The sequence below is a fragment of the Cimex lectularius genome, unplaced genomic scaffold, assembly GCF_000648675.2.
Source record: "Cimex lectularius strain Harlan isolate CLEC.00 unplaced genomic scaffold, Clec_2.1 scaffold2, whole genome shotgun sequence".
Taxonomy (NCBI): domain Eukaryota; kingdom Metazoa; phylum Arthropoda; class Insecta; order Hemiptera; family Cimicidae; genus Cimex; species Cimex lectularius.
Genome location: NW_019394219.1, coordinates 4,551,535 through 4,574,505, shown reverse-complemented (window position 1 = coordinate 4,574,505; position 22,971 = coordinate 4,551,535). Strand labels below are relative to the sequence as shown.

Here is a 22,971-nt window from a genome sequence, read left to right as displayed (position 1 = left end):
CACGGGATTCGGAATGCGACTGTCCAGGGAGACCTCAACAAACATGGGACCATATCTTATTCAACTGCCCCATTCAAGAACCATGCCGAAAATCTCTAATAAGGAACGTTGTATGTAAAGGTGGACAATGGCCACCCGACCATCACAGTTTGATTAGAGACCATATTGAAGCCTTAAATTATTTTGCTAGTAAAATTGTATTAAATTAATTGTAAATAATAATTGTATATGGTTATGAATACCTGAAATCACTATGGGATCAGGTATTAAATAAATAAATTTAAAAAAAAAGACCCCCAGGAGTCTGTGGACCACAGTTTGCGAAGCCCTGAAATAGAGTGTAGACACCCTGTATAATTGTACACTTTACCAACCAATATCCAACCAGAATCAGCTTCATTTTTTCGTGCAGCAATAAGCTCTTGCAAGATACAGATACAACCCAGCATCTCTCAAGGGAGCATTCTTGGTCCCATCCTTTACATTTATACTGCTGACCTACCTATACATCCTAACACCATCATCACCACCTGCACGGACAATACTGTAATTTTGTCCTCTTATCTGAATCCTATCCAAGCAACCTCCAACTTTCAAGAAAACCGTGAACATATCAAAGATTGTGCAAAAAGAGGAGGACAAGACTGAATGAATAAAAATGTACTTAGTTTATGTTCACATTGAAAAAACAGTCTTGCCCTCCACTGAACATGATAACAACAAAAAAGATACCGATTCCCATTCAAGTTAAATATTTACTACTGTACCTACACAGAAGACTTGGAATCCCTTTATTTAACAGAAGACTTGTATAACTGGAATTTTTTAGGACAAAATCTGTCTTGTCTGTCAATACTAAACTTGCCTTATGCTGACTTTACAGTAACCAGTTAGGACATATGGAGTGGAACTGGTTTCTGCCAAATCATCCAACATCCAATCCTTCTAATCAAAAGTAAGGCCAACTGTACCAATATTCCATTAACCCCCCCCCCTGAATTATGGAAGTGTTACATTTACTTTGCCATTGAGTTGTCAAGTGGACGACTACCACGGGCTCTTTATATTCTCAAAAAATATCCATTAGATGTCACATGAAATAGGCCCCACAGTGTTAAAAAAATAACACAAAAACAAAATGGAACAAGGAATATCATAGGTATCAAAAATTACATTTTGCTCAACTAACCAGAAATATATTTATTTACAATCTTTTTTTCTGTTTTAAACTCTTTAATACGTAATTCTAAATATGGATTGCTCCTGTATACAGAACTTACTCAAAAGATAGTTCAAAATGAGTATATGTATTAAAAAACACATTTGACATTTCTTTTTAAATATTGTATATATATTTTATCTTAGACAAACACTAATTGGAAAGGTAATTTTTATATGTATTGATTTCCTGTATATATATTTTATTAATTAATAATATTGGCAATAATAATAAGATATATATTTTATCCTCAAATAATGGTGAGCTCTTATATCATTTAAAATTAATTCTTCTTAAATAGTTTTATATTACAAATGAAAATATTTAAATTATTACGTTCTTCAAAATGTTCTGAGTGTGCAAATATTATATATATCCAAATTAATCATTAAATTACAACTGTACAAATATTATACGCTAGACGATTAGATTTGTCATGTCCACTTTAAAGTAAATTCAATAGACACTAAAACCGAAAGAGAAAGCCTTTCTCCGACAAAACTATGTAAGTTAGAAAAAACGTTGAAAATGTAATAGGACAAACCATGGAGTAGGATGTGAGTTAAGGTTTGTTTAAACACACTGGAGCGATCTGTATCTAAGCTTAGTTGTTGTATGCCGAGATCGGCGATGAATAAGTCCACAAAATAAAAGACATTGGTTATCTAAGTTATTTTTCTTAATTATTTAAATATGTGTTTCTATTTAGCCGTTTTATCCCTTAGGCGTTAATAACTGAATCATTCCATTATCACAGTCTGACTTTCCAATGCCTTTGAAGCCAAGGAATAAACCTAAATTTTCTGTACGCAATTTGGCTTTTGAAGATGAAAAAAAATACTAATCAGAGAATCAAATAGAAATTATAAATACCAAATACGAGAACTGAAGATAGCCTTTTAAAAATGAAAATAGAAAGCTGTATACATTACAAATGTTATCTAACTTTTGCAATTTTTTTTTGTTTTTTTGTTTTTTTAATGCATTTTGTGATTTTTTCCTTTTTTATTACTATTATCATTTTTCATTGGAGGAGCTGAGAGAGAACAGTTGATGATGAAAGATGTGAGTGAGGACAATAATAGCGCAGATCACACTCCAATCTGAAAGAGAAATCATTTTAATTAATATTCACTTCAACATTACTTGTAAAAAAGTTTGTTAATGTAGTTTTATTTTGTATATATGTTATAGGCAAAACATTAACTTTTTCGACCCTGATTTTAGGATGGTAAGACGCTTTCCCTGCTTATATTCTTTGTCGCTACGTGACCCCAGCCTGATTTATTTTGCATCGTTCATCGAAATTCCAAGCAAGTTTTCAATAGAAAATAAGCAAATGGTGTGATAAAAACGAAGTTGTTTTAATTGATTTTACATTTTACAAACAGTATTCTTTATATTAATTAATAAAAACATAATAACCAAAAAAATAAAATAAATACTAATTTAGCACAACTCTGTATATGTAGAGTACATACATATACATGAGTATAGAGTTGGAAAAAATACATATAAATAAAGACAAAAAACAAATATATATTTCTGTGAAAAATAAAATTTCTGTGAATGAAAACAATGTAAACTAAAACTGAGAGAATTAAGCAGGCAAGAGGCAAAAAATCGGAAAAGTCACTAGTATAGATGATAGGGCTTCCCCTGGGGGGGGGGGAGCTTGTCGAAAATAGGAATTGCCAAAGAGACGGAGATTTGTGGCAGAATGGTTTTCCAGAAAAATGGTTGTCGCAATTTAGCAAAAGTTAACGAGAGGCCAGATTGTGAACATAAGAAAAGAATTGTTCGCTGATGATGAAGAAAGAAAGGAAGGGTATGGGAGGTGTCTCCTACACATTGTGTACAACCTGTCCAAGAGAAGCTGTGTGTCCAGCTACAGCTCTTTTAAAATAAATCAATAAAAAAATAAATAAATAAAATAAAACATGAAAAGTATTATGTTGCCACCATACCTAAGGAGCGTATAAGCCAAATGAGGCAAATTGCCTCTGGTTCTGGAGAGCCTCCAACTCTCAACTAGTCCCAAAAAGATTAAATATGTAGTAACATACGTAATTTTAGGCTTTTTTATTTAACAAAAACAATTGAGCTTTTATAGATTTACATTTTAATGCATTTTCAAAGCCTTCAGGCTTCCTCTCCAGAACATCTGGGTCCAGAAATGAGTCATTCTGAACTAGGTAAGGCTTCAAAATTACATTACAATGTAGTCTATAACAGCCCAGCTAATTTTGTTCATGAAAAACCCCAACATTCCGCACACACAACAGCCACAATAAAAATATGGAAAAAAATGTTTTAACGTGTCAATGCGGCTGGGTGATTTTTCAGCAGAGCCAATGTATTCCAACCAGTGGGATGGCTGGCCTGCAGTCAAAATGCCTTTTTATTTTTTAATTTGTTGCCTGGGAGGGGGTGAAAATTCAGCTTCCATGTAAAGGCACTAAGGTGTGAAAGATCACTGTAGTAATCACCTCGTAGGATGATTATTGAGTATAGTACAGGATCTTATGAATTGGGATAAGTGATTGGAGCTTAATAGATTTGTGGAATTTTGTGCACCAGAATTTACACTCACGTTACTTAAAAGGTTTGTCACTGAAGATAGCGCTATAGCAAAACACATTTTAGTTGTTAAAAAAACCTATGGATAAAAACAGGCCCAATAAGTGATTCAATGCTGGTTCAGAATGAGTTCATCGACTCGCAGACCAATGCCCAGTATCAAGTCAAACACACCCAGTCAGGCATGTTATTTAAAAGGTTTGCCATTGAAGACAGCACTACGGCAAAACACATTTTAGTTGTTTAAAAAACCCTGGGTAAAGACGGATCCAATAAGTGGCCCAATGCCGGTTCAGCACGAACATTAAATTATATTTATTTAGAAATCGTGAGATGCGGTCTGGTGTGATGTAGGTTTCAGAAAAACATTTTCTTTATCGTGCCAACGTTTCGATCTTTACTGAGATNACACATTTTTTCCCTTCGTCGGCTCTTTTCACCTCAAAGAAGCCGACGCCTTATACAAAAATGTCTTTTCTATACCGTCATCCTTCCCCACCCCTTCAATATCCAACGTATATAAACACAAAATAGCAAAATCTCACTGGCACTCTCGACACGACACGCAAGAATTACACAGAAGACAAACACTTTGAGTTAGTAGAAATACTTTGATTGAATATATAAAAAAGATATATTTTGCATTGTATAAATTCACTTTTCCACATCCACAATGTAATTGTTATATGTAAACATTGTTTGTAAATCCCAGGCCCTGAAGATGATCTCAATAAAAGATCGACATATTGGCACGATAAAAAAAATGTTTTTCTCAAACCTACATCACACCAGACCGCATCTCACGATTTCTAAATAAATATCGATTAGCGGTCACTAATCACCACACATTTAAATTATAGAAACAATTCTTTGAGAACTCAAGGAAATTTTAGAAAATTGTTGTCACACATGAAGTAGATTAAAATAATTAATGATACCAATATGAGAAATAAATATTTTTTGAATATATGTTCTGATTATACTTACATGTCCAGAAGTGGGAATGACATCAAAATTAAGCGACATATGTATAGACTTTTCTGCAAGAAAAAAAACCCACGTTTTATCAATACTGTTCAATAAAGTTTTTAATGAAAGAGAACATTTTATCTAACCTGTCATCCAGGGTTCTGGACAAGTATTCCCTTTCGATGAGGTTTTCTATACGTTTCTTTATAACGACAGGCGAAGGTAAAAACCGACTTTTCAGCTGTTCTGTTACTTCTGTGACAAGGACATTGTGCTGAAAAAGAAAATTGAGAATTGTTTAAGAGTTGCTAAAAATTAAAAATTATCTTTTAATGAAACGCACAGCCATTTTCTTTCTTAGTTTCATGATCCTGACAATTGCAGCTTCGATTTCATGCTTTCTGTCATCATCAACCTTACTCCTTGTCTCCTTGCGTTCAGGTTCTGATTCACCTTTGGCCGCCACCGTCTGAATTTTGACTCTGTTAGAGGAATTTTTTGAATATTAGATTTTGACAGTCATCATATTTCCAAAATTAAAACACCAACTTATTATTATTTACCTGTGCAACTTTGACGAGAATGTATCATTTACGAAGAAGCGATGTGAAGGCTCGATTTCTTTTGTCTTGGGTTCCTTAATAAGCACTCTTTGAGTCGGTTTGCCCATTGCGAGTGACTGAAGAGCTCTTATGAGGTCCTTCGATGGGATTTGCGTTTCTGTCTCCAAATCCTCGTAGGTCAGTTTGTCCCTCTTGTTGAAGAGCATGAGGACGCACATCTGGTAGGTGGATACTTGGAAGATGTGCTTCCTGGGTACTGTGGACACATTTGGCGTGGCGGGAGCACTGGTTTCCTTACCCTCCTCGTCGTCCCGTTTCACGCCATAGAACACAGCATTGAGGTCTGCTGAGCCAAGCTGTGGCTGAAGTGTCAATTGTCGGCCACTATGCTTTCCGAGGTAAAACCTAAATACAACACATAATACTGCTTAGATATCATAATGATCAGTTGTAAATTTTTAGTTGAATTATGAGATTTCTCCATGTTGTCTGATGATGTATCTGAAATTTGGTTGTTACTGATCATTTGAGTCCGTCAGACGCGTTTCAATATTTCGCCATATTCAGCGTGCTTTCAAGCACACCAAGGCTGAATTGTGAAATTTCTTAAGGCCTCATAGATGGCAAGGGGAGAAAGGTGCAAAAGAGAGGAAACAGGATGAAAACACAAGTTGCTAAGCATGGTCAGTTATGCTGACTTGGTTTTGATCTGAACTGTTAGCAATTTGACGTTTGTTGTATAGAAATAGTTTGATGTAGTAGTCAAGTACCGCACCGCACCTGAGACCAAGTTATCTAGTGTCTGGGGTCTACACCGTTGTCCAAGTTTTGTAAAAAGCTGCAACCCGAGGTAGTTCTTGGATGTACCAGAGACCAGAAGTCAGTGTATGTTAAGATGGAGTCAGATGCATGGACTACGAGTCAGCGATAGTCAGAACAGAGTTGAGATGGAGAGTTGGAGACAGTGAGTCAGAGTTAGTGAAAGTTGATTCAGATGCAGAGACCATGAGTGAATTTATCTAGTGTCTAGGGTCTACACCCTCATCCAAAGCCTCATAAAAAGCTGCAACCCGAGGTAGTTCTTGGCTGTACCAGAGACCAGAAGTCAGCATATGTTGAGATGGAGTCAGGTGCAAGGACTATAAGACAGTATTAGTCAGAAACAGAGTTGAAATGGGGAGTTGGAGACAGTGAGTCTTGAGTTAGTGAAGGTTGACTCAGATGCAGAGACCATGAGTCAATTAGAGTTAAAGTGCGAACCTGAGGAGTGAGAGTCAGATAGATGTCATTCAGATTCAGTGACATCAGTCACCCCAAGTTCAAAGTCCAAAGTCTTCCCAAGGAGCTTGTATTACAAGAGGGTCCTGCTGATTACCACCTTCGAGACTTATGGCCTAGCCTGACTTTGTATAAAGACTATTCTGAGCAATAAAAATGATTAGTAATCCAGGACCTGCCACCCCATAAAGCCCCTACTTTTTTTTCCTCTAAGAACTCATTAAGGAAGATAAGCAGCGATAATGCAGAACATGATCGGTTACGACCAAATTTTAATTTATTGTTTTTAAAATGGAGATTTTAATTAATCAGACAATTATTACCTTTTAAAAACATCAAAAGCATTTTGTGGAGCCTGAGGGATGTTGCACTTTGGGGCGTTATTTGTAGGCCAAAACCCAGTAGTTAATACACGAACGCTTAGATCCACTCCATCAAGGTTGGCCTGAAATTTAACATTAAATTCAATTGTACAAACAAATCTTAAAAACAAAAATATTTACGTTGGTCGCTTTGATGTGTTCCTTAAACTCTTCCATAATTGTATTAGAAACTGTCATATCTTTAAACATTCCCTCAAGTTTTGAAGTGAATTGGCACCCACATTCCGTCTGAAATGGAGAAAAAAAAATTAATAATGAATTTTATGATTTGTTATAAAATTTGTCAACCTTTAGTTTTGAGATCATATTTTTCTCATTATCATCGGAAACAGATCTATTTAATAAAAGGCGTTTCGCCAAGTGGTTTTTGTAGTATCTTTCAAAAACATCCTTCTCTTGTAAATACCTAAATAAGACCATGGTTTTATCCAATACTGTTTCAATTTCTTGTTCAGACATCTAAAAGACAAATAAAGATTATTATTTCCAGATTATTTCCAACTACAGGACATTTTTTCAATTATTTAATTGATTTTAATAACTGTTTGCTATTATCAATAGTTTTTAAAAGACCCTTCTACACCGTATCTCATAAAAAATATTTGGAAAATGGATATAATATTAATGTGGTAATAATGGCCTTATGTACTTGCTTATTAGCCAGAGTACATAGTCGAGTGTTCTAATGTAAATGGGAGGAAGGGTATCATGACAAATAGGAGCGGCGACAGTGGGAATCAAACCCACGACTGCGGGGCCAACCACTTTGGCTACCGCAGTCCTCCACATTGACTAGAAGATTGTATAACAGTTATTGACAATCCCTTTTATGTTTGACTTACGCCTTTGACACCCTTTTTCAATTTGTCGTCTATAAAAAGTGAAAGATATTCAGGAGACTTCGAATTGAGGTTCAAAAAATATTCAAAATCTGTAGCAATCATCTGCTTGAATATTTTGTCGTTATTGAACGAATTGTGGAGGAAGTGGTCCAGTCTATCCTTCAGATCTAGAAGATTCTAAAAAACAATTTGAATGGGTTAATTCTTTGTATAAATCATATTAGAAAAAATAAATAAAATTAAAACAAAATAAAAAATAAGAGCCCATACTTGTACAAATAGTATTGCATTGGTAGTTGGCTCTTGTTCTTCAACTAATGTCTTGCCCTGCTCCCTTAGATACAAGCTCACACATTCTGACATCGTCTTGAGCCCATCAAACACCCTCGAGAACAGTTTGTACATGCAGGCCAGGTCGTCTGCTTTCTGGTTTTTCAGCATATGGACCACACCAGAATTTTCCATCTGTGGGGAAAAAAATAAATAAATACAGTTAACTTGGAAAGTCTAAAACATCATGAATAATGTGGGAATATCTTGTTTAATCGATAAGAAAATATTACCTCGACAATTGTCTTCATATGTTTCAATATTAATTCATTTTCAACAACTTTGACAATACGTTCTTCAGTGCTTTCGTCTAGGTAGTGTCTGGCACGTTCTGCCTCTTCTATGATGCGCGCCTCAACTTTCTTTATGTACACTGAAGCACTGTTCTCCCCTAAAAAGTTCTGGCTTTCGATTTTGTAAAATTCGGCAGACTGTTGTAGGAAGGGCTTTTCGAAATCCTCCTCGTATACGGAACGGGAGTTGATGCCGAGAACCATAAGCATCTGGGAAGCGTTCTTTATGGACATCCTGTCCACGACTTCACCCTTCCGCTCCCTCATGACCAGGTCTAACAGCGTGACTCTCAAATGGTCTCGTATACAACCGTACCTGATCACCTGGTCTCTGAATATTACTAAGCCTAAATTGTACACATTGTCGACATCATTCTGAAGAACGTAAACCCTGTCCATGTACATGAGGATGTCCCTGATCATGACCATCGATGTTTGATGGTCGTTCCAGGCCATATTGAGTGTCTGGAGGAAATTATTGTGCAAGGAACGCAAAACATCTTCTCTCACCTAAAAAAAGTTGTTTAAAAACACGCACAAAGATTAAGCACATATATCTCACCTTGGTCTCCAGGTGGTTAGTAACAACCTCTTTGAGTCCTGAGTAGAGGCGTTCGCCATATTTATGCAATACCATTGTATATGCATTTCTGTAAAGTTCCTCGAAACTTAGTCCAGAATTATTTTTTTTCTGTATCTCCTGTATAGCACTCTTTAACAGCCCCCATATGTTTTCCACATATTTTTCGTCCATGGACATCTATAACATCAATATTGCGTTAGTTTTGTATTTCTCGAAAAAATTTTCGATTTCTTGACACAAAAATCGATCCACTAAAAAGGATATAGGTAAAAAGAAAAATGAAAATAATATTCTAACACAGGCAAATAGTTTCACTATGTCCCTGTTCTGAACTAGAGAACATTCAGAAACTTTCTGAATCACATCTCATTTTGAAAGATTTCATGTTTTATTATCATGAAAACAGTCTCAACAACCATAAAATAACTAGCTTTAAAGCACTACCTCCACCTGCAACTCACATAGCTAACTTTTGGTTGGTTCTAAATTGGTGTTAAGAATTTTTCAAATAATTAATTAAGGTTTTTAGTTGAGATGAAAAAAAGTTAATGGCACAAGAGGGATTCGAGGTCACGATAGCTCAGGTGGCAGAGCAGCGGCGTATCTAGCCGAAGGTCGTGGGTTCCAATCCCTCTCGTGCCATTAACTTTTTTTCATCTCAACTAAAAACCTTAATTAATTTTCATGTATTGATTGGTCAGGTGGATCACGAAAGTAGTGAATTAATTTTTCAAATATTTTATTTTTGTATCGACAATAAAAAAAACAAAATTTCATTTTTCCTCGAGCCAGTAAAAACAATTCATTGGATTTGTGACAGAGGTAGATACAGTTCAAAGAAAATACAAGACAAAAATTCAATTGTCAAAAAATGCAAGTGTGAGTGTAGTGAGTGAATAAATTTAAATGTTGGTTAGTGAATAGATTAAGAGTCGTTGTCACTTTAGTTAGTTCAGTTTTGATGGGTGTGCACATTAGTGAATGAAGCACAATGAGTGTTTGTGTAAGTGAGAGTAAGAGTGTGTGCTTATAAGATTGAAATTACACTTGTACTTTTCATTTGTAAAATGAACATTTGTTAACTTTGGTGAACTAAGTGAGCAGTTTTGAATGTAATTAAATGAGCAGGAGTGGGTGAGTCGGTTAATGTGAGTGTGGTTGTTTCATTATGAGTGCAAATGAGTGAGTGAATAAGACTTAGTAAGTGTGAGTGTTTGTTAATGTGAGTGAGAATTTTTGTGCTTTGTGCTTGCAAAAAATTATCTTTTATTTGTTACAAAAACGTTAACTATTAATAAAGAAGCATGATTGTGAGTTTTAGTGAGTGCAGGTGTTTAATATTGTGAGTGTTAGTGAATGAAGCACAATAACTGTGAGCTTAATCCTTAAGTCTTAGCCTTAGTTAATGTGAGTGAGAGTGAGTGTGCTAGCAAGAAGTTATCTTTTAATTGTTAAACATTTATACAATGATTGCAATTGTTAAAGTCATCAACTGGGTTTACTATAATAAATCTCTTGGACAACGTGCTCCCTGATGGTATAGCTAGATGAGTCAGCAATAACCCATTAGTTGATAAAACCACAGCTAGGCAGGTTGGCTATTTTGTCTGTATTCGAAGATAAATAGTAAATTACTGACAACACAAAAGAAAGTTTTATTGATTACACAAAATGATTTGGTTAACTGTGAGTGAGCAATTGTGAAAGTTAGTAAATGAAAAAGCCACCATGACTGTTGGTTATAGAATGACTAAGTGTGATTGTGATTGTGAGTTGTAGTGAGTGTGGATGTTTGTTATTGTAAGTGATAGTGAATGAGGCACAGTAAATGTGAGTGAGAGTGAGCATTTGTGTGTTTGTGTATTTGTAAGAAATTATCTTTTAATAATGTTAAACATCCGTTAGCTATTATAAATTTGTCTTTATACAGTGATTATTTGTCTTAACATATTTGATTCATTACACAAAATGGTTTGGTGAACTGTAAGTGAACAATGTGTGAATGTTAGTAAATGAGAGAATGTGTAAGTTTTACTGAATATGGGTGTTTGCTATTGTGAATGTAAATGAATGAAGCATAGTGAATCTTAATTTGAGTAAGCGTGAAAATTTATGTGTTTAACAAATGTTTTTATTTGTTAAAAAATTGTTAAATATAATTTTTTCTTTATTTGTTGATTTTAATTGTGATAAGGTAAATTATTAAGAACTAGTACAGATAGTACAAAAGACAAGTTTACTTTAATCTTGGTTAAACTACAAAATCCTGCGATAAAATTGTATTATTTAATTCACTACTTTCGTGGTCCGCTTGACCAATTAAGACATGACAATTAATTAAGGTTTTTAGTTGAGATGAAAACTCATAAGGTGGGGTTGAGATGGGGAGTTGATGTCCAAGTGGATCGAGGTCAGGTTAGCTCAGGTGGCAGAGCAGCGGCGTATCTAGCCGAAGGTCGTGGGTTCGAATCCCTCTCGTCCCATTAACTTTTTTTCATCTCAACTAAAAACCTTAATTAATTGTCATATTATTCAATGTTGAACATTAATATGCGTATATATTAGGTATTTAGATAAATAAGCTCATGCATCATGAGAATGTCCCATGAAGTAATTCATTTAGGTTCAAATTTTGATGTTTGGGAAAATACACTAACAAATAAATTAAATAGGAACTTGGATTTATCAAGGGTTATATAAAGGATGTTAATAGTCGCCATAAAGAGGTCAAATTAATTATCAAAGGCATAATCCAGCCATGATGTAAAATACTAGCAAAAAATGGAATCAAGGGGATTTTTAAGTGTTTGGCTCCTTGTCATAAAAATTAGTTTTATTTGACATCACTTTTGAAAGTCATGGCGTTTCACATGAGCAAAAATAGTGAGACTCATCATTTTAGTCTGCTGTTTGAAAACAAAGGTTATAATTTTATTCAATCTATGATCATTTCCATTTGTAATTTAGGTTGACGATAAATTTCAATTCCATAACAATAACAAGAAGAAAATTATATGATTCACACAATTAAAATAACGTTACAGACTAGGCAAAACTAAAAAATCATTTTTGAAAACAATTGTACAACTCCAAATTTGTACATGGTGAGCCAAGCCTACATGTTTTTTTGTTTTTTTAAACTGAGAAACATATGAGTGAATTGGAGGAGGTACCCAAAATGGAAATAACACGACAGTAGAGTGGAGAATAAATAAGCGTTAGCCCCTTACAGGATTCACAGGTGGTATCTGACATTTTTTCTTCTTCTTTAGATCCAAGTGCCACACTCCAATAGTGAAATTGTGAAAGTTCTTCACAGGACTCATCCCAAACACCCGATGATCAAAAAGGGTCGTCCGCACTCCATATAACTCCTATGGAATCTCGGCTCGTGTGGATCCATCATCAACGCCGCCCGAAATTGCCGATCATAATTTGCGGCCGCTTTACATTTCCAAAAATTTAAGATTCGTCCGGAGATACAACACTTCCAAATTTAAGTTAATTTATGTACTTAAAATTTTTTTTGTTAGTTGTTTAAGAGTTTTTAGATGGTGTTTTGTCAAAAGGTGGAAAGGGACCACATGTGGCAAACATGTGTTACTTCAGAGCAGTCTCACACCAACTCATTTTTTCTAAACCATCTCACAAAACGGAACAGGCAGGAAAAGAAAGTTTAAACCCTCGGCTGGGATAGCACATCAGCCTGAGAATATCGAGTCTTAACTCTACTACATAATTGTCCCATACAACATATTTAATTTTGGACATAAAAAAACAAATTATGTAAATTTTAGCGTGCTTGCTATGTGAACGGGCTTTGCATTAGATCAGCAGCCTTTGCCTTTCTAAAATTATTTATTATTTTCCAAATATGAGATTATACCAAAAACTACGTAGCAAAAGAGCAAATGGAGTCACATGTGACAAATATGAATAGTTCAAAAACAATATAATTTTCACCTTGTTTAATAATAAATAATTAGTGATCATGAATTACAGATCAAATCATAGCTTAACTAAGTTATTTTACTTTATTATTATTATTGTATTTTAAGAAACTAAAAACATATTTAAAACATACCTAACAAATAACCATATTTTATTCTATCCTTTCAATAACACGCAAATCCAATTTATGTACAAAAATGAAACAAACAAAAACACAATTATAAAGATTTAATTCAAATTTCATATCATGTACACAATAATATAAATGAATTAATTTTTATGCAAAAAAATCATTAAGTAATAATAAAATAAAGGAATCACCGGTTGGATGTTGTATTCATCTCGTTGGAAAAAACAACGATGCTGTTTCAAAAATATTGAAAAGAATATATATAATTCACGGATATCTTAAACATTACAGGATGTATGTTACTTGTCTCTAAGATAAGATATTATCTGAAAAAGCTTTGTCAAACTGAATAATTAAATGCTTACAGTGATAAATACTAATCAACCTACAAATGCAAATAATTGTATTCAAGTGCCACAACCATTCCAGCTTGTCTATTTACTTGCAAATATATATTTTTTTAAACAAATAAAGTTAAAGAAATCACGATATTATGCAATAGAAATAATACAACCTCCAAAATCAAACAAATCGTGAAATTTCCTCTATGATGAACCCATAATTTGATCCTTACCGACCACCATGGTCTGCCTTTCCTAGCTAGTTTGGGTCTGCCATCACATTTTTCAGCACTTCACCTTTTTCCAGTGTATGTCCACTACGTGAAACACTGACAGACCAAGATAAGCAAGCATGGGCAGACCAAGATAATTAAAGATCAAATTGCAAATAATGACATAATTACTTTTTTAATTAACGATGAATAATCTTCAACCGTAAATATTTACAATGTAAAAATTAATAAAAGAGAAATTTACAAATGGTTATCTATCAATGAGTGATCAATAAACCTGAGTCGTGTCCTGACATTTAACAATGTTGACGTTTATGAAATCCATCTACCAGCAATCTAAAAATTGGTCAAACACACAACATAGAATCAATCGTGCACAGTGAAACATTTATACAAGAACAAGTGTCAAAAAAAATTCAAGTGACTCACTCTCTTTATTAATATCAATTCAAGGTTTTTTTACAAGCTCATTTGAGACAAAATTTTATTTGAAATTGTTTAATCGATTGCAGGAAATTTTAGTTTCAACAGGGTCTGGAAGGTATTTAAGAAGTGTTGTCATTAATTTCACTTTTAGATAAAAATAAAATTTTACTAATATTATTTATAAGGTCTCTCATTTTGAAATCAGCCATGGAAATAACAAAGTAATTAATTGTAATATTTCTCCTCGGGATCTAGACTGAGGAACCTGTAGTTTGGTCACTTCAAATCATCTTGGTCTGCACAATTTCGGATTTTTGTCAGCCACATTTCTGCTATGAGCCATTACCTGTTTTCAGTCAGGGTTATAAGAAAGGTGAGGCATAACAGAAAAATCATTCAACCAAAGATTCTCAGATTCTAGTTAGATGAACCTGTTGATTGGTCATTTCCTACAATTTTTGTTTTGCCTACAATCTCTGTTATGGCTCAAGCCATCATTACTAATGATCAAAAAGACCTAACTACAAAGAAATGACAGACCATATCCTAGTTTATTACAATTTAAAAATTTAAGCTGCCTTTAAATAACAAGCATTTATATGAAAATCTTTACATATTTTAAATTGTCAAGATATTTTATTTTTAATTAAGCTGATTGCACAAGACAAGGAGGTGACGCATGTAATTTTGTCTAATCATTCAAGAGTGTAATTTAAAGAGAACTTAAAGATGGATCATTTCCAATAATTTTAGCCTGTTTAGTCTCACAATTTTGTCAGATTGTTTTACCTTTTAACCATCATCAGATAAGACAGCAGTGTTCCTGCTAGAGATTCTGAGATTTCTTGTTAGATGAACCTGTAGATTGGATATTTACTATCATTGTCATCTCGTTAGTCTCGCAATTTTATCAGACAGGTTTCATCCGTCAAGGACTTTGTCGATTGGTCATTTCCAATCATTTTGGTCAGCTTAGTCTCTGTATTTTATCTCTATATATTTCTCGTTTGTTAGTAAAAATTATAAACAGGGTGAGGCATGACAGAAAATTCCTTCAACCAAAAATTTCTGAGATTTCTTGTTAGAAAAACCTGTAGTTTGTTCATTTCCAATCATCTTGGTTTGTATTGTCTCGCAATTTTGTCAAATCAGTTTTGGTTCTCAGCTATAATCAGTGTTGTTAAGGGTTATTAGCAAGTTGAGGTATGACAGGTCTTTCCATAAAAGATTCTAAGATTTCTAGTTAGGCCAGCCTGTAGATTGATCATTCCCAATCATTTTCATCCAGTCTTGCTATTTCATCAGACTCATTTCATCTGGCAAGTGCTTTATAGATTTGGTCATTTCCAATCATTTTTGTATTGCACACCCTCTCCTTTCGGCTTGAGCCATCATGTGTGATGATCAGAAACGATCAAACTACAAATTAATGACAAGCCATATCCTCGTTTATTACAATCTAACTGCCTTTTAATGGAGGTGTTTTTGCATTTTTATAAAAATCTTGGCATATACTTCAGATGTTTATTATGATGTTTTGGTTCTTTAATTATCCTACTTGTAAGAGGAAAGAAGGTAATGTATTTTGAATTTTTCTAATACTTCTAGAGAGAACTGTTACCAAAACCAATAGTTTAGTCATTGCCAATTATTTTAGCATGTTTGATGGATTGATTATGGATACCGGGAACTGGAGGAGTTTCCAGACCATGATAGAAAAGTCTGCATTATATTAAAAATTTCTAATGTTTATATGTTATTTAATATTTAATTAACATATAGATAACTGATTACTTAATAACAAAAAGTTGCCTCCATTATGTTTAGCCTTGTTTAATCATCCAAGAGTATTAAGAGAAGAGGTAGTTTATACATTTTCAATCATTTTGATTTATTTAGTCTCTCTACGTCATTAGGCATGTTTTGACTCTCAGCCATCACCAGTTTTTGGTCAGCTACAAACAGGAAGAAGCATGACAGAAAATTCCTTCTATCAAAGATTATGAGATGCTTGGTGATTAAGCCTTCAGTTTGATCATTTCCGATCATCTTGGTCTGCTTAGATTCTCCATTTTCCCAGATTGTCCTGGCGCTCAGCTATCATCAGTTTTTGGTCAGCTTTAAACACAAGGGGAGGCATGACAGAAAATTCCTTCTACCAAATAACTGGCTCCCTTGTTTGATAAACTTGTAGTTTGATCATTAACAACCATCCAGTTTATGATCAGTTCTACCAAGATTCTGAGATCTGTTAGAGTTTGATCATTTCCCATCAGTTTGGTCATTAAAAAAAAAGTGGCATTGTTATATTTTAGCCTTGTTTAATCAATCAAGAGTGTACTATGAAGAAAACCTGTAGTTTAGTCATTTCTGATCATTTGGGTATAGTCTCTATGTTATCAGACATGTTTTGGGTCTCAGCTATCATCAGTTTTAGGACAGCTTTAAACACAGAGTGAGGCATGACAGAAAATTCCTTCTGTCAAAGATTCTGAGATTGCTTGTTGATTAAGCCGTCAGTTTAATCATTTCCAATCATTTTGGTCTGCTTAGTTTCTCCATTTTCTCAGATTTGTTCTGGCTCTCAGCCATCAGCAGATTTTGATCAGATTCCAAAACAGGGTGAGGCATGACAAAAAGTCTTCTACCAAGATTCTGAGATCTCTTGGAGTTGGATCATTTCCAATCAACTTGATCTGCATAGTCTCTCAATTTTTAAAAACTGTGGCAATGCTATATTTAGCCTTGTCTAAAGGCTAATGTCTAATCATTCAAGAGTGTATTATGAGGAAAACTTGTAGTTCAGTCATTTCTATTCATTTGGGTCTTTTTAGTCTCCATGTCATCAGATTTGTTTTGACCCACAGCTACCATCAGTTTTAAACACAAGCTGAGACATGACAGAAAATCCTTTCTATCAAAGATTATGAGATTACTTTTTGATTAAGCCTGAAGTTTAGTCATTTCTGATCATTTTGGTCTGCTTAGCCTCTCTACGTCATCAAACATGTTTTGGCTCCAAGCCATCATCAACTTTTGGTCAACTTTCAAACATAGGGTGAGGATGACAGAAAATTCCTTCTATCAAAGATTCAGAGACTGTTTGTTGAATAAACCTATAAGTTGTTCATTTCCAATCGTTTTGATCTGCTTAGTCTCTCTGTCATCTGACAATTTTGGCTTTTAGACATCATCAGTTTTTGATCTGCTATAAACAACACAGAGTGATGCATGTCAGAAAATTCCTTTTATCAAAGATTCTGAGATTGCATGTTGAATAGGCCTGCAGGTTGATCATTTCCAATCATTTTGGTCTGCTTAGTTTCTCCATTTTCTCTGACTTTTTTTGGCTCTCAGCTATCACCAGTTTATGGGCTCACAAACTAGCAGTCAGCAGTTTTTGGTCAGCTTTAAACACAGGATGAGGCATGAGAGAAAATTCTTTCTTCTAAATAGAAAATAGAGCTTTCTTGTTGAAAAACATAGTTTGATTTTTGTCTACCATCATGGTCAGAGTAGCACCTCAATTTTCTCAGACTTGATTCTGCTCTCAGCCATCACCAGTTTTGATAAACGTTATAAGCAGGGTGAGGCATGGCAGAAAATATTCTTGCATGATATTTCAAATTTTCAAGGTTTTTTTAGATTTCAAGGCATTAGATGCGACGTTTTTAGTCTTCCCTAATTATGCAAGAGTGTACTTTTAAGTGATACTTTTAAATTGTGTACTTTTAAATTTTGTAGTTCGTGATTGTCAAATTAGAAACGGACCTTTTTTTAGATCACCGGTGTTTAAATCACGCTCACCCGCTGTCAAACCGGAAGGACTTTCGTGAATGAACGTGCTGTCGAATTTGAAAGCTTTTTCAAGCGCTTTCTTAAGAAACGACGGGCGTTTCGAAATTTTTCTGTCAGTTTTTGAGTCCGTCGATCTACATTCGTTCAAGCTGAATTGTGTCCCGACGAATCAAGGCCTCTGCCCCACCGTCGCCGTATCTGACGATGAGACACGTCTCTAACGCAATTCGAGAGGCCGGAGAACGACAAACTGACAAAACACAAGCGATTTCAAGAGTTGTAAGGACGGAGCTTATTTTCACGCTAATAAATAAGTAAGGGGGTGTAAAAAAGAACACTTACCGGGAAAGCTCTGATCCTCATCTTTCCTTCTTTCTTCGGAAGACCGCTTTTCATCATTTTGCCCGGGACGTTTAGGAATGGGAAATGAAAAGAAAAAAAAACAAAACAGAAAATCGGGAATGCTCGGACCAGGCGTCACAGTCAAAGGGTTCGACTTTGGACGATGCCGGAGCCCTGGGGAGCTCTTTCTTTTCCCGAGAAAAAAAAAGGTCCAAAAACTGAAAATAAAAGGAACAGAAAGGGGGGAAGCGGTTCAGCTGATCAAACAAAAAATGCAAAAACCCGAGACGCCTACATCACAGAAGAGGGTCGCGGCTGTTGGAAGGCGTCGTGGGAAAGTGGAAATGTGTCGGAGCCGTCGCCCTCGGGAGCGGGTCTCGGCGTTTTTCCTCCAATTTTGCCCCGGAGGCCGGATCTTCTTTCTAGTGAACGGACGGGAACTGGACGGGCGATGGGTCCATTTGCCAGGGGTCGGGCCGTCCTCGCTCCTTATCGCCGGTTCGGGGAGGTGACTGGGAATTTTTACGGTCTGGTGTCAAACGGCGTTACATTTGTCGATGGTGGGCCACGAGAAAAACGACCGTCCGATTAAAACTACATTCACGACGAGTTCACAGCTCTCCACGGTCGGCCATTTAACACGATTGCGATAGAAACACGGCTCAAACGGCAACGCGCTATCTACGGACACGTCACGCCGCGGGAGGAAATTCGGCAAAGCCGCCGCCGCGCTTTTCACGTTTTTACAACAAAAGTACTCGAACTACACAACTAGCTGACAGTTGACACTACACGTTTTGACAACATGATTGACATCAACCGACATAAAACTTTCACGTGATATCAATCATAAAAGTGATTCTCAGCAACAAGATAGACTAATTGCACTCTTGGGGCAAGTGAAGTTTAAATCGGAATTCTCACAAACTTTCATGTTGTGACAAATTGTGAGAAACCATCTCATCAACACAATCAAGACGAATCGTTTCACAGTTTTTTTCTATTTCAGAAATCTCACACAAAAATGTCGTACTTCTCACAAGAAGCTACATACTTGTACAAGTATACACGACTGGCATAAATCAAGATGAAAATCAAGCTCAAATATGCAAGACACTTTTACAAGTAGTTTGAATATTTGTGCAACATGGTTATGACCAATTATGGCAAAATCTGTTGACGCTAGTTTGGTCCTGTTGAAATTGTCAAAATCACTAGGTTGAGTAATTGCACATGACTGATATCAATCAAAGCGAAACTATCATGTCACTATAATTTTGCCATTTCAGAAATCTCTCACAAGAAGCTTGACTCGTACGACATGGGTATCACCAATCATGCTGTTCTGTCAAAATTCTCACAAAACTCGCTCTCACAATAAGGTCAACTATTTCTACATTTGTACAACATGGTTGACATATGTCAAGGTTAACTATCATTTCATTGTAGTTTACTTCTTAATGTAATTCTCACAAGTTTTCATGTTGTGAGAAGCCATCTCACCAAATCAATCAAGACGAATCATTGTTCAATAGTGTTGCCATTTCAGAAATCTCACTACCGCTCATAAAAATGCAAGACACTCTCATAACAAAATTGACTATTTGAATTTGTACTTGTAATTGCTGTCATCAACCATGTCGAAATCTGTTGACTCTAGTTTTGTCCTGTCAAAATTCTCACAAAAGCACTATTGGCTCACAACGAGATCAACTCAACATTTGTACAACATAGTTAACATCAATCTAGTCGAAAATATAATTTCACTGTAGTTTCCTTCCTTTAAAAATTCTCACAAGCTTTCATGTTGTGAGAAACTATCTCATCAAATTAATCAAGACAAATCGTTTCACTGTTGTTCTTTTCAGAAATCTCTCAAGCTCACAGAAATACACAAGACACTCTCATAAGAAACTTGACTATCTGTATTTATATGACATGGTTATCATCAATCAGAAATAATATTGATTGTGAATCTTTTGTTGTGAGGGAATGGCTGTTTTTGAGAATCTTGACTAAACAAAAGTAGTCAAAAGTTTATTTTGCCTTGATTGGTGACGACCACCTGATGCAAGTCAAGCTTCTTGTGAGAGTGATTGCATTAAACTTATCTACATGTTATCTTCACCTGTCAATGTCGAGTGGTGATAGATTTGTGTAGCCAATACTTACAGCGATTAAGTCTAGATTTGTTACCTCAAAGAGAAATCTTACAATTCTCCAGTCAATTGAGTCACGACGCAGTGGGAATTGTAATCATACTTTTTTCGTGTGCATGTTTCAATGAAAGAGGTAGGGAATGATAAAAGAAGCAGGAAATAATTGAATACAAAAATATATTTATTTTTAAATATTCATCTTATTTTTAATCTTAGCAAAACTTGATATAGAATACAAAAGTTGAAAAAAAATTCATTGTTATTATAATTTATTGGCATATATTAATATATGTATACTTTAAATACATTTTTTTTAGTATATTTCAAAAGCTATGCTATTAAAATAATATATATTCAACTGTAAAGTGATAATTTACAGACAATAAACAAAATATTATAAGTGACTTTTTGATAGGCTTTCTTTAGCCTTGGTGAAAAAGTTGGACGGATAAAATATCACTCAGAAAAAAAAAATAATTGAACACAAAATAATATTTTGTACAAAAACTAAGGTCTAAATGCCCTAAAATCTTGGTGGTGCTTTTTTCCTTTTAAAAATTATTTATTGCAATTAACTCCACTTAATGAATCCATTAATTAAGAACTGTAGACCCAGTTCGCTGGCACCCACTGGTGTTTTGAACTCAGCTCTTCTAGTGCTTCGATCACTTTTCTGAAAGTGATATCAAAGTCCTCATTCACTATGACGAGGTCGATGTATTTCTCGTATGCCCTTTGGAGCATTGAACTTTCTTCGACAGTCCGTTTGAGATCGTCTTCCTAAAAAAAAATTGCAATCATAATGATAAAGATGTTAAGGCAATAAAAATGATTGTTTGCTTTGTCTTATACAAAAAAAGGTGATGGTATAAAAATGAAAAGACATAAAAATTATGCACATTTACATAAAGTAGATTTATTATTAAATGTGCTTGAGGCAAATATGTCAGGATATTAATAGTTTACACTGTCACGATGTAACGTTATAGAGTTTGCGATGTGATCGGGAGTTCATACAGTGTGCGGTGCAAAAAAAATGGATAGTGAACAACACTCCTAGGACCAGGAACCGTTCAATAAAATTTCTAAGTCCCACAAATAAGAAGTTAGTGCCTAATGGCCCTAGGTCAAAGGCAGACCAAACTCATCCAAGCAGGTCTTGCCTATTAGAAATTAAAAGTTTTGTCTTTTTTTTAAATGAGGGTATTTCAAGTAAAATGTCATATGAACTCCCCAGAGGGCCGGTGTTTTTGCAAAAAAAGGTAGCACACCGTACCAAAACGTGGCATGGCGTCGGGTAGCGTCGCATAGCGTTGCATCGGGTGTGTTCCCAGCTTAAGGGGACCGGTGGCTGCAATTGAAAGAACTCATCAATGGGAGGTCTGAGTCGGGATCGGTTCTCAGTGACCCTGAATCTGGTCCCAACCCCTTTCAAAAATGAGTTTCTTCAATGAAGCGAATAAAAAATATTGGGTTTGTGAATGAGAGGAACGAGCCTGCTACGCCGTGCGACGCAAATCCAAACTCCAATTTTCCATAAAGTTGCATTACCCCTGTGCACATCTACCCGATGCTATGCCACGCTAACCTACCCGACACTCTGCGATCCCCACTGTCCAGATTTTCGTCGGGTCGCATTGAGTACAGTCAAAGACAAAAGAACCGGACACTCATATTTGTATTCAAACTACATGTATTATTGTCGTTATATTAATTACAACATACTTATTTTAATATAAACCAAATTAACTGTGATTAAAAATAATTAGTTTTTATTTAAAAAATTAATTTTAATGATTTGGTAGAAAATTAATCAAAACACCGGAATACGATTTTTTGATATAATGAATTTAACTTATTATTTTAATTTAATATAATTTATTGTACTCGCTTCGGTGGTACATATACTAAAACTGGTTTTGCTCATAAAATTTAATTAACAGTTTATTTCATAGTTTTGCTCATAAAATTACACCATTTTCTAATGTCGGGTAGCATCAGATCAGGACACTCATATTTTTTGTGGTTTATTTCAAACTAAGTACATGTAATTTTGCCGTTATATTAATTACAACATGTTATTTTAATGTAAACCAAATTAAGTTTTTATAAACATTGTTTAATTAGATGGTTAGGAGTAACTTTATTTAAAACAATTAAGTTTAACAAACAATTTATTAGATGGTTGTGCTCATAAAATTTAACTAACAATTTATTACAAGGTTTTGCTCAAAATAGTGCATTAAGAACAAAAGATGCGTTGCGATTGTGATAGTGATTATAATGATAAACGCTGTGGACTGTACGCGACGTGTACTTACGTCGGATAGATGTGCACACCCCACCAAAACGTGGCAAGGCGTCGGGTAGCGTCGCATGGCATAGCATCGGGTAAGTGGCTTTATGCGGAGAACACACTATCCGACAACTCAACGTGACATGACAAAAAGCCATGGCAAATCCAATGTCTAATTTCCCATAAGATTGTATTACCCCCCCACATTACATCTGCTTGATGCCATGCAATGGTACCCTACTCTATGCGGTGCAA

The 22,971-nt window shown here is 35.0% G+C and overlaps 2 protein-coding genes across 10 annotated transcripts in view; both read right to left on the bottom strand.

The window, feature by feature from the left end:
* Positions 1–1,880: 1,880 nt before the first annotated feature.
* On the bottom strand, positions 1,881–18,904 carry LOC106666741 (cullin-3-A). Of its 2 annotated transcripts, none has more exons than XM_014394138.2 (13): positions 18,262–18,904; positions 9,020–9,217; positions 8,398–8,967; positions 8,105–8,299; positions 7,835–8,011; positions 7,281–7,451; positions 7,113–7,220; positions 6,933–7,054; positions 5,332–5,736; positions 5,112–5,250; positions 4,915–5,042; positions 4,787–4,839; positions 1,881–2,322 (listed from the first exon to the last, which is right to left on the bottom strand). In XM_014394138.2, exons 1-12 carry the CDS (start codon positions 18,316–18,318, stop codon positions 4,815–4,817), a joined length of 2,295 nt encoding a protein of 764 aa, XP_014249624.1. In that variant the 5' UTR covers positions 18,319–18,904; the 3' UTR covers positions 1,881–2,322; positions 4,787–4,814. The 2 variants fall into 2 exon arrangements, with proteins under 2 accessions (XP_014249624.1, XP_014249623.1); XM_014394137.1 differs by lacking the exon at positions 18,262–18,904 and adding an exon at positions 12,271–12,640.
* A 1,676-nt stretch (positions 18,905–20,580) lies between these two features.
* LOC106666738 (MAGUK p55 subfamily member 6) overlaps positions 20,581–22,971 on the bottom strand; it is a 56,313-nt gene continuing 53,922 nt past the window's right edge. For 6 of the 8 annotated variants that reach the window (XM_014394127.2, XM_014394136.2, XM_024230244.1 and 3 more), the window contains one exon: positions 20,970–21,200. In XM_014394127.2, the coding sequence (XP_014249613.1) occupies positions 21,018–21,200 (183 nt within the window). In that variant the 3' untranslated portion in view covers positions 20,970–21,017. Of the gene's footprint in view, positions 21,201–22,971 lie in introns of all 8 variants that reach the window. The other 2 variants (XM_014394126.2, XM_014394128.2) reach the window with 1 other exon arrangement.